This window comes from Solea solea, chromosome 16 (assembly GCF_958295425.1).
Source record: "Solea solea chromosome 16, fSolSol10.1, whole genome shotgun sequence".
In the NCBI taxonomy this organism is placed as follows: Eukaryota; Metazoa; Chordata; class Actinopteri; order Pleuronectiformes; family Soleidae; genus Solea; species Solea solea.
The window spans coordinates 17,175,138-17,187,929 of record NC_081149.1 but is presented as its reverse complement, the minus strand read 5'-3'; the positions used below and the strand labels follow the sequence as shown (position 1 = coordinate 17,187,929).

At 40.8% G+C, this 12,792-nt stretch overlaps 1 protein-coding gene across 1 annotated transcript in view; it reads right to left on the bottom strand.

Moving 5' to 3' along the window:
• Positions 1–785: 785 nt before the first annotated feature.
• LOC131475612 (protein phosphatase 1 regulatory subunit 29) overlaps positions 786–12,792 on the bottom strand; it is a 62,094-nt gene continuing 50,087 nt past the window's right edge. Inside the window, exon 4 of the mRNA XM_058653839.1 lies at positions 786–12,438. Coding sequence (XP_058509822.1) covers positions 9,910–12,438 — 2,529 coding nt within the window. The 3' untranslated portion in view covers positions 786–9,909. The remainder of the gene's footprint in view (positions 12,439–12,792) is intronic.

Here is a 12,792-nt window from a genome sequence, read left to right as displayed (position 1 = left end):
TGGACGATGCACAACACTGAGTTGGCTGTTTACATGTGAATCATTTCATTTAGCTTGTTACCTGGAGAAAGCTTGAAGAAAAAAAAGGTTTTTATCAGTATGTAAAACCTGTTATCTTTAATGTACTGTATATGATACATGAAACATTTAATGTAATGTATTATCTATCTATCTATCTATCTATCTATCTAATGTCCATTTTAAGCATATGCTAATTTATATTCTCACTAAACTGCTTAGTTTTGTGTTGACAGCCTCCATCAAATGTCTGTGTTCAGTGTGTCCAGCCAACACTGTGATTGTAAGCCCAGGTGTCCTCTTTGCCTTCGGGTCCCTAAATCTCTGTGCCTGTTCTGTCATCATTCTCATCAAATTTGTATGTCAGGTAAAGCGTTTGCTTTTCTAGGCCAGACTAAAACATCTGTCCCTCTGTGGAACTGTGGCCAAGTGTGTGTTTGTCATTTTCATGAGTCAACAACTTTAGATTTTTGACCTCTCCTCGAGTGTCCATCTGTGCCTGTGTGTCACGGCCAACAGAACACCAAGAGGTTTTAATGCAGAGTACACGTGGCCTGTGGTGTGAGTGTGTGCATGCCAATAAGAGACATTTCACAGAATTTCTCTTACATTAGATGGATGCTTTGCAGCCTTTAGTGCATGAGTGATTCAATTACGGCGCCCAGCCAAAGGATAAAGCACATGTTCTGTATGGTAAACACTAAATAATGGCCAGACACTAGCAGACAAATAGAATGTGAATGCTTATGCAATAGTACACACCCCAGTGAATTAAAAAGACAGTTTTTTTTATTTTTAGTTACAAATTTATTGCAAATATAGAAATAGATCTCTTGTACAGAAATCGCAAAAGGGAAAAGAAAAGTCAATATCATCGACAAGTACAAAGCAAAAAGCCAAGATTTGTTCCCATCATCCAAACGCGTGTTTGGTCTTTCCCTTTTGGGCTTTAAACATGAACAAGTGTAGAGCTGAAACCAGAGGACACTATGGTCACAATAGATTTGAATAGACCACGATGGAACTCTTCATTAGACCCTTTTCACCTCCTGCCTTTTCAGACCAAAACACCTCCCGACAGGAGCCGTCTTTGGACACAAATGTAATATTCATGCCTCAGTGGGAACTAAAATCATAGGTATAATGTGATACATGTAATTGGGTTGAGGGAACATACAGATGGTGGTTATATTTCAGCACTATATTGGGATGAACACAGGGATTCCAAAACATTTGTTTAGTTCTTTCCTTTTTTATCTTTTAGGTGTTGGGGAAAAATATATCAAAATGCTTTGATTTTCTTCCAAATTAAAAAGACATTGTACAAATACACTGTGCTTTTTTTTTTTTTTTTGGTTTATATGTTGGTATATGTTAACAGTCGCATTTAGTCCCGTGTCTCTTATAAATAGTGCCTGTCACTTGTGCTTGCCAGCCACTGTCGCCGCACAGTCAGAAAACGACAAGCTTACAAACAGATCAATTCACAGACATTCCATTTCCTGAATGGCTCGAGAAGAGCTCCTCCCCTTTCTCCCCCTTTCTGTGAATTGACAGCCCATTTTTTGGAAACTGCTGAGTTTTCAATCTCTGACCCTGACAAGCCCAATCATTGTGGCTTTTCACAGAACCACAGCACTGGATTGTGTGTCCAGAATAGTAATGGACATCCAGCCGCTGCCACCTGTGTGCAAGAAAAACATCAGTTTTGATCAGAATGAAGGGCCTCATCTGCTCCTCAACACAGTGGAACCATTTTGAGAGAGAAAAATATCTGGGATCCCAAACCATGACTTGCAGTGGTAAATTTAAAGGTTTGGCAATGTATAATTGTGAAAGCAAGAAGAATCCAAGCAGACAAACAAAGCACAAAGGGATTGGATTGAGTCAAATAACAAAACAACAAGGTCAAAAAATACGATCAGCAACAAAACAGCTACAGCTGAAAAGCTGCAGAGCACAATGACAAGCAAGGGTTAACAGACGGGTGTAGTGAGCTAATAAGAGTATGGGGAACAGGTGAAAGAGGGGGGTGTTATGTGACGCTGCTGGAGGTGAAGCCAGGTGGGATAGGCAGGGTGTGAAATAATAATAAAAAAAGAATACCTGGACTGACTGAAACAGAACCACGTCATACTCTCTGCATCTGTGCGTGCACAGAGGTCTGCAAGGGTCCACATGACATAAATGTAATCATATGCCCATTTTCATGGAAGTCAGTATGGACCCTATGCAGACGACCACCATCACAACTGTGCGTGCTAGCACAATACAGTGTCAGTCCAGTAGGTGGCGTGCTCCTTTTTTTGTATTTTACGAAAAAGACAGGATCCAAGAAACGCGGCTGATTTTATACAAGGAGTTCAACTGAGCACTCGAAGAAATTAAGGTCATGCAAATTAGGGCAAAAGAGAAAAGTTAGATTGAGTAAACATGCATGGAATGGTCGACTGACGCAGACTCTCGTTTCAGTATGAACACGACAGCGGGCATGTAGACGCGAGCATGAAATGCAAAGTGGTTCTCTGCGCACACAGAACGTGGTAGGGATGACTCGGCCCTAAGCTGACTGAAACTGAAAACCATTAAACACAGAGAAACGGGAGCGCTCTTCTGATTACACTGCACTTCCAACCAATTAAAATGCATCTCGACCAAGTGACTGCCTATAGTAAAGCCAGGCTGACAAACTGCCGAGCACGCCGAGCCGAGGGGGTAATGCATTTACTTTTTGCTTTGCTATTGACGTAGGAAGGGTTTGGCAAATGCTCGCCCACAGAGCCGGCGATTTCGGTACAGAATGTAAACATGACTATGACTTATGGCTCGCTGTCACTGCATGGACTGTAATGCAATAACTAATGTATCAGCAAGCACAGCTGCAGGAGAAGTCACCCACACATTACTGGCGGAGAGCCAGATGAGTTGTTCTCCTTCAGAGGCTCGACTGCCCAGCAGAACTACTTACACTTAATTTAATTGGCACGCACACAATGGGAGGGCTTCACCTAAAATTAAATTCATCCCATGATCTGTTGTTTGTCTCTGTGTCTCACGTCACTCGTGGGAATTTATTTCCTATGAATATGATTGTTAATGTAGTGGTTAGCACTGTTGCCTTTGCAGCAAGAAGACCCCGGGTTTGCGACCCGGGGTCAGAACAAGGGCCTTTCTGTGTGTGCACGGGTTTTCTCCTGCTTCTCCAGTTTCCTCCCACAGTCCAAAAAACATGCAATATGAGAATTAGGTAAATTGGACACTCTAAATCAGGGGTCTCAAACGTATGGCCCGCAGGCCAGAACCAGCCCAACAGAGGGTCCAATCGGGGCCCACCGGATGAATTTGTTAAGATTTCACATTATAAATAGAATCTTATCATAATCTAAAGTACTATATGTTTCAGTTCCAGATACTTGTGACTAAATGTTTGTGCCTTTGTAGCTCCACAGTGATCTGTAAGTTGTAATGCACATGTGTAAACGATAAACTTAGGCATAATATTGTTGAAATTGCACTTACTTTTCTCAAGAAATATCATAAGAAGCAAGGGAAGGGAACAATATGAAGCTCTAGTTGTTATAGATTATTATTATTATGCTATTATTTCCTCTTGAAATCAAATTGTGCCGTATGTGACTCCTGAACTAAAATGAGTTTGACACCCCTGCTGAGAGTGGATGCTTGTTTGTCCCTATGTGACCCTGTGATGGGTTTCATTTTAGAATTTTTAGCTTCTTTGTAGCACAGCAATCTTTTTTTTCTAATCAAGTCACATTTTATTCTCTGGCATGAAAAGCTACTAAGCAGCAGGCGGTGTAATAAACAAGCGGATGATAAGACTGTTTTAAATGAGCTAACTTTGATAACAACAACATGACAAAGAATGGAAATCACCAAATAACTAACAGGCAGATGGACTAGCTGCTGATGCTGCATTGATCTGCCGCCGACTTGTAAATGATGGATTGGGATTAGATTAAGTCCATTACACAATGTGCAATGAAATGTGCAAGTGTGCATTATTTCAGCACATTTTTCTTAAAACACAGTGCATATTGTTTATGTCTTTAGAATAATAATAATAAAAAAAAGTTTTCTCTATTAAGGGGGAGGAATTGTAACTATATATAACCACTAACTGTGACAGGTTCCCATTCAAGCCAGTGAATGAATCAACAAACAATAGTCTTTGTGGTGGAAAACAATAAAGTGGAGTTTTCATGGATGTAAACAGGCACCATTTTGAGACACCTCCTCTTTGCATTGCACACTCCACCGGCCTGGAGCAACAAAAGTAACTGCAGTGTCTGTACATAATCCAATCAACAAAATAATAATAATAAAAAAAAACACTTGTTAGGGAAGTAAATATAAAGTTACAGATACAAAATGGCAAATATGTCTAAAACCCAAATATTAAAATCAAATGTACTTGAAAATGTTGTTTTTCAGCCCCCATAGTTTTTGTTTTCATTGTACGTCCACTCATTGTACACAACGATATCTTTTTGTCTTTCCAAAAAAAATACAGGGAATCATGCAAATATAACAACTTTTCTTTTATGTAATACATTATGTTAAGCTTTCTCCGTTTCTCTTAAACCTTTATAACATATATCATTGCACGTATTAAAAGTCGACCCCTTTTTATGTACCAATGCCCCCCTCACCCTCTCCCGAGAAAAACCCAAAATAAAAAAAACAAAGACAAAAGTCCAACTGAAAATAAAGGAACACGCAGACATATAAAGATTTCAGGCTGAGTATAAAACATCAATAGAAGCTTTTTTTCTTCTTTTTTTTTTTTCTTTAGCATTTTTTTTTCTTTTATATACTTGTGTACAAAATTCACAGATATTTCACATTTTTAAGACCTTTATCCATCTTTGGAGACAAACCGTTTCAACCAATGCATAATGTGTGCGTGTTAATAAAGAAAATGATGTTTGTCTCTGTGTTTGTGTGTGTCGTCATGAAACGCTGGAACTGCAAATCTTAGCCCATTTTGGCTGACAACAGATTCTCAAATGCTTTTCTGCTCAGAAAACCTTATTATTTATTTAGAATCACCAGTGGTTTTTCAACCTTAAATTAATTTTCCAGTCCAAATGGCTGACAAAGAAATTTAAAGCCCTGCATGCATAGTTTCGAGCTTAGAGTAGCTTTATCTCTTTATTTATTTATTTATGATTTCATTCGCCAGCAGAGTTGTCCAATAAGACGTGTGAATATAATAGGGATAAACGTAGTCTGCAACATTCTGATGAGTTTCAGTTGTCAGCAAACAACATAAACTGCGGAGGCAAAAGTAAACAAACAAGGCTATTAACGCTGTTTAGGATCCCTCTTTCTGCTGCTTCTTGCAGAGCGTTTGGCAGTTGGAACGGAATCATTGGCAGTGCTCGGCCCATCGAAGCTGTCTCTTAAATTACAGAGTTGGAGTAGATAAATTTCATTTGTCTCGTCACTCCTAAGACAAATACAGATTGACATTAGAGCGCAATTAAAATGGTATGCATTTCATTTTGAGCACATGAGCCCTACACAAGGACACATTACAGTTTCCTGTTCAAATCAAATTCAGCACATTATCCACGCAGGTTATTCTCCCACACGGTAAACTAATGGAGTTAATAAAATGATATAAAGGGACCACGGAAACCAAGTGAAAGGATATGCAGTGGTGCTAATACCTGGCTGTCACTGAGTGGAGCTGAAGTTTCACTCCTCAGTGCTTTGAAAATCAAATATCTTTCAATGAACTGGTTGCACATTTATGTTCAACTGTCGCATGTTTCAGCACAGTCATGCTTCCACAGTTATTATACCAGATGTCTGCCTGCATTAAGCCAATAGCCCCGTCTTTGCGCTACTAACTCTGGACACTTTGCATTACATCCATTACGTTTTTATTTTAGTTCACTTTAGTCAGACTGTGATTCATCCTGATTCATCCTGACTCACATTTCCATGTTCCATTTCGCCATTCTCTCTTGCTGTGTGTAATTGCTGGTGAGAGCTTAGAAGGAGGGGAAAAAAAATGAGATCATTGACATATACAACATAGTAAAAAAATGACTTGTTTGTTATACAGAGTGTATCTGCCGTCATAGCTGGTAATATACAGTGGATGAATTCATTTTAAATCTAACAATGTGTTTGTCCTTATGAGACAATGTGTTATCAAGCAAAAGAATGACTATGATGGTTACACATCATAATGCACATGTAATGACTCTCACTCCTTAAAGTGATGTTCCACATTCATGGAACAAATGGGAGTCACAAAAAGGCTGAGTGTGGTCTTCTTCTTTTTTTAATGGAAACATTAATTACTTCTTTAATTAATTTATACACTGATTAGACATAAATCCGCACCCCCATTGTGAGCCTCGATTCATTACTTAAGAAAATAGAGTTGCGTTTGTCCAGGTTTTGAATATGAAAAAGTGTGAATTCTACAAAAGCATTAAAGAGCAGCACGTTAATGCCATGTTTCCACCATGATAAGGTTTGGTTTGGTACAGTACGGTATGGTTTGGAATGGTAAAGCCCTGGGTCAGGCTTGCATTTCGACTGAGAACAGTACCTTTACTTGGTAGGTAGTGCTTGGATGGCCAGGTCAGCAAGATACGCAAGCGTGACATCGTAACACAGTGTGACAATAAAAAACAACGACATTGAACGCAACAGACTGCAGGCATTTGTCTCAACTTCCATGGGGGATTTACACTGATAGCAATCAGTCGCCACAATCAGCTGACTGTCATGGGTGGATCCGGTCTAGCTCCACCCTGAACTTACCACGCCATTTTACTCCGATACCCCAAGAGAAGGGGGTGCCAAAGAATGGAATGGTAGGGGCTGGTTATCTTGGTACTATTCCTAATGGAAACACAAACAAATATGCACCATACTGTATCAAACTGATCCGTTCCACACGGTGGAAACACAGCAACAATCAGCAGGTTAATTACTTGAGCTCTGTTTATCGAAACATGTACTCCTGTAGATTCATACATTAGGAATCAGCAATGAAAGTCTGAGTTTTAGTTCATAATATTAACATAATCACAAAAGCCCTTTTACATGACTAGTGATTATGTCAGCAGCAGGATTTAAAGCAATTATTAATCATGAGCAACACAATATCGCCTCCCATTTCAACAACAGCTTATATAATAATTATTATTCAAACAATTGGCACTTTTAGTTCACCATTGTCATAAAGAGTTAAATTTGAGCAGAAGAGCACTTGAACTAGCATCTGTCTCCTGACAATCTATACCTTCTGAAATGCATTAGTATGGTTAATGTGTATATTTTAAATGCAAAAGAACCTAAATACAATCCATTAAAACTTTGATTAACATCATTTTCTGTCCCATTATATATTTTCCAGCTTGGTGAAAATAAAACAAACATTTCTGACTTTGCTGAGTGTCCATTTATGTGAACTTAGTTATGGCAGTTGAGGATCTGAGGAGTCAAACACACCAAGTTCCTTTCTGTGGGATTAAGTACTCTTACAGTGTAACAGAGAGAAAACCCTCTCCTCTGATTTGTTGAGAGTCTGAGTCGATCACAGTAGCAAGTTCCTCTTTAAACTTTGTTATCTCAGATAACAGGAGATCGGTGGGAGACAGGGAGAAAAAAAAATAAATCACATGTTCATCGTATGGTGCTTCATTTTAAAAAGAAAGAAACGCCAAAAAAATACACTGAGGCCCTTGATTTTACATCTGTGTGAACAGCAGTCGATCACGAACACTCCGAGGGACATGACCTCTTGACTCTGATTGTGTGCACACATCATAACAAAACAACCGGGGGGAAGCGACAGTGCTATCGATGTTTCATTTAAAAAAAAAGAAAAAAGAGTGGAAGACATACACAGCTCAATGTGCACATACCAATGCACACCACCCTTTTTCAGTTTAGACCCAAGTCCCGTCTACAATAAAAGGTCTTATTTCTATCATTTAATAACAAGGGAATGTTGTGTTTAGCAATGAATCTAGTATGGGTCAAAGTAAAAAAAGAATCAAAACATTCTTGAAATCAGACTTGTCATTATAATATGTTTTCTCTTGAATATAATCAGTGAAAAAGTGAGGCGTATGGATTATGTTTTCACATTTTTAGGGTACGATGTCTCAGATTGTGTATGTTAGCCGATGATGCATCATTTTAACAGCTACAAAACACTTTGGGTAAACAGGCTGCCCTTTTAGCAGAACGCCAGGCAATGAAGTTATCATCTTGATAGGTCACAAGTAGATTTAGATAGATGAGGATTTATAATACTCTACATGAATGCAGATAAGACCATGGTTGTGTTAGCAAGAGGCACTACGATATGAATCTGAGCATTTTGCTCATGTGATGTACTATATGTTTGGAAAATACATTGAACATTGGTGATATTTTTTTTTTTTACATTTGTCCATGCCATAAATAATCTAGTATTGTTTAGACTCAGACAACCAGCCACCGGGCAAGATACTGACAACTATCAATTTAAATCAGTCTGGGCATATACAGTAAAATATGACAAGGCATGCCAACACCCACTTACACTGACCACTGTGTACCACACTGCCACACACAACCATGAGGCGTAAAGTGCAAGCAAACATGCCTGTCACAAGTTGGCTAATTAAGTTCTCAACAGACAACAAGAATATTAATTTCCAGAACAAAAACAGACGAGTTGGCAGTAATTAGAAGTGTCCTTTTCCTCTGTGCCTCTCTCTCTTAGTTTTTTTTAATGTTAGAGGATTTGCAATGTACTGTGCTGCTCACATTGGATAATGTAAAAAGTCTTGCCCATAACGTGCTTGTAATTTACTTACATTCACAGTGGCTGCAGAAAATTACGTTATTTGTATGATTCATTTTCTTAGCTCCTTTTTTTCCTTTATATCCCCTCTGACTTTCAATTTCTATTGGTCACAAATGGGTCACATCCCACATTCCTCACTGTAAGAGAATCACAACGTAATCTGCCACTTTGTCCATGTCCCTAGTGTACACTATTGGGTAAGTGGCATATAATTACCTTAATAAACTGAACATTGTTTTTGCCTTGCCTTTGCACCCCTTCATATTAAGCCATTATTTAAGTAGCCAGTGACATCTGTGGAACATTCTTGACATCACTCAGTGAACCACCCAAGTTGGGAAGATGTGTTAAACACATAACGGTGCAATCACACCACTATTCTGAGGCCAAGGTTCCAATTGATTTTCTTCCTGTGTGGCGGATGCTATTGAAATTTCAGCTGCATTATAGATCTCATTGAAGAGAGACAGGGACCTGAATTTGACAAATTTGTTGACCGATCAGCATTTATGTCATTCATAATAAAACACATTTCCCACCCCATCAAAGTCTACCTTCATGTTTAAGTCCAATCACATCCAAGAACACTGCAGATTGACAGATCACCCATACAAAATAAGAATCCCACAACCTTAAAGTGAAGGATATCAACATTGACCTTCTGTAAATAGATGACAACATGGCACTGACAAAGATTGTCCATAAATCACAAAATGTGATCACTTAAACAGCAATAATTAGACATTTGAAATTTTCTATAAATAAAACACACAGAAACTAAATGAGAATGACTACGAAATTGGGCCACAGTGAAATATAAAATAATACACGATAATTACTCGCAAATCCCAGGCACAGTTTCACAGTCCTTGCTCTCAGCACAATATTCTATACACCTAGCATGCCAAGAACACCCAGAGGCAAATTTACTTTGTACATTTTTCCTCCCCATTAATTTCATATGGTTTCTCTGGCTGGCTCACAGGGCCACCAAGAAAAGAAGTATCCAAACTCTTTATCCCACAATGCTTAATTTGATCCTACAGTCATAGCTTCTGCTGCGCTGAGACACCCTTCCAATAATCAAGGATGTCATGCAAGTCCTCGCCTTTGGCGAATTGCACCTTTTTTCGAAGGGCATTACCGGCCGTTACATAACAGGCCTCATCGCGCTGGCCTTTCCGGTATGGACGAAAGCGCTCCCAGATCCGCAGTGAGCTCTCTGAGGAGTACTCTGGGCTGGAGGAATAGCCAGAGTAACTGGAATGGTGACGGGCAGGCGAAAGCTGGGAGTAAGATGCTGCATCCCTGCGTGAGCGCGTCAGGGGCTTTAGGAATGAAACCCTTTGGGCTGGGGAGCCCTTGTGGGAGCCTTCATAGTAGAGAGCTGGGACAGAGTGGCGGTGCTCCGAGCAGTGGTAGTCCTGCTGTACTTCACACTGCTGCTGCTGCTGCTGCTGTTGTTGCTGTTGCAGCTGTTGCTGCTGCTGCTGCTGCAATATTTGCTGTTGATGAAAGTGGTGTGACTTCTGGCTGTCCTGATGTTGGCCACCAACACCACCACTGTCGCATCCACCACCACCCCCTCCACCACAGCTCCTACTTTCCACCAAAGGCAGCCTCTCTAGAGGCTCTCCACAGCCCAAGGGACTGGCCCTGTCTGGGTACTGCTGCTGTTGTTGATTACAGGCATCTGGGCTCCTTGGCTCAGGAACATCCAGGCTATAGACCCTAGCGCCTCCACGTTCCCTGTCCCGATCCATAGAACCACAAGAGGTGGTGCTGCACTGTTTTTTGACCGCATTTACAATAACCACAGCTGCATCTGCACTCATTTGACGCTGAATGGGACGTACAGCAGTGGCTGGTGGAGGGGGCCTGTAAGGGGGAGTGACAACAAAGCCGCCACCACTGATTCCTGGGCGCTCAGAGAGAGGGGCATTCAAGGCAGGGAGGGGAGGTGGAGGTGGTATTTTATTTGGAGCAATAATTTGACAAGTCTCTCCCCCTTGGGTGAAAGCGATTAGGCCTCGAGTAAGGGAGGACGCACTATTAGGGGGAGGGGAGGTGGGATTGGAGGAGGTATGGTCACTGGACGCCCCAGAAGCAGCAACTGCTGCTGCATCTAACTTCAGTGCATCGATGCAATTGTTAATGATTTGATTGACCTTGTCTACCTCCATGGCAATGGTGGATATCTCTGATGCAGATCCATGGCCATCGTCATCTGAGTCATCCCCAATATCAGTTCCATCATCATCCCTCAAGTCACCCCCCCTCATTACTCCATGCCCACCATCTCCTATCCCTACAGTTCTGACATCCATATAGTTTCCTTTACTTGTAGCCCTGGCCTCTGAAAAGGCAGTGGCCATCTTTTCCACTTGTGGGATCGAGGAAAGTCTGGAGGAGCTGGTGTTGGCTGAGTGGAGCATTCCCAAGCTGGAGGATGTTGACAAGGGAAGTTTGCTTCCATGATGATGCTGATACTGGTGATGTTCTCTGGACTGCTCCTGAAGCTTATGGACTGCTGATGGATCATTTGCCACTGCTGCTGCTACCTCAGGTCCATAGCGCATCTCTAGGATTGTTTTCTTGACACAAATTGACTTTTTCTTCTCATCATGCATGCGTTTCTTTCGCAGACAATAGTAGACAAGGCCTAAAATGATAAGCATTCCAAAAAGACAGCCCACAATAGTCATTATGTAGTGAGTAGTAGTCGAGGGTGTAGGGAGGCTGTTGTCTGGAATTTGAGCACGAGTGGAAAATTGGACGCAGGTGTGGTTGTATCGTTGAGAGTTGCGAATAGATCCAACACAAAAGGTGTAGTTATTGTGTGGTTTGAGTTTGTTGAGGGTGACCATCTCTTTCTTGTTCTTCAAAGTCATGACATCAGACACAAATGTGTCGTTGTATTGTGTTAGAATATACATTTTACTGAAAGGATTTGGAATCTGCACAAGTAGAGAGGCTGATGACAATGAGACACGATGGAGTTTGATGCTTGGGACAAGGGGTGCAGTGGATGATGAAGAGGTGGTGGGCTGGTTGTACGGTCCGGCACCACCAAACATCTCTGGTCCCATCCCAGAAGGTCCATCCAGATCTGGTGGGAGAGATGTCATTCCTGGAATCATCACTCCATTTCGGCACCGATGGAACAAAACGTTTTTGGCATTACGACCAGCATGGCCAGAAGCAATGGGACTCAATAAAGGGAAGCCAAACATTTCCCGTGGTGTCTCACACTGGAGGCGGTCATAGGTGTGTGTGACATTGTTGAAGGATTCCAACCAGCTTAAAAAGCTTAAGAGATCACATCCACAATGAAATGGATTGGCTGCAAGTTCACACACCATTAGCCGCATTAAAACAGTAAATGTGGATGGATCGATGCGGGCAAGTTTGTTGGATGACAGGTCAATGCTACTCAGGCTAGGGCACTCCCAGAATGCATTGCTGGCAATTACCTCAATGAGGTTGTGCTGGAGAAAGAGGCATTGCAGGCGGCCAAGCCCTCTCATCATACCCTCAGTTAAGTTTGTCAACTTGTTGTAGCCCAGCTGTAAAACCTGAGGTAAACACAGAAGAAGAGGAAGCTTTAAGTCATGTACTGAGATACATGTGACCCTTATGATTTCAATCATTAGGTTGTTAAAGGTGTTATATGTCAGAAAAAAAGATTATATTAAATCATAAAATGACAATTATATGTCATCAGAGATTTAGAAAAATATTGAATTGAAATACTGGCTTCACTGATAACAGTGCAACCAGTATATTAATTATTTCATTATAAGTTTTCATTTGTGGACTGCAAACTGTTAAGGTTAGGTGTTTTGGTCTGTTGCTCATGTTTTAGAAACCTTCTGAAAGTGGAGGCCAACATTGTCAAATGTTTTGAATTTGGATTGCAGAAACCATTG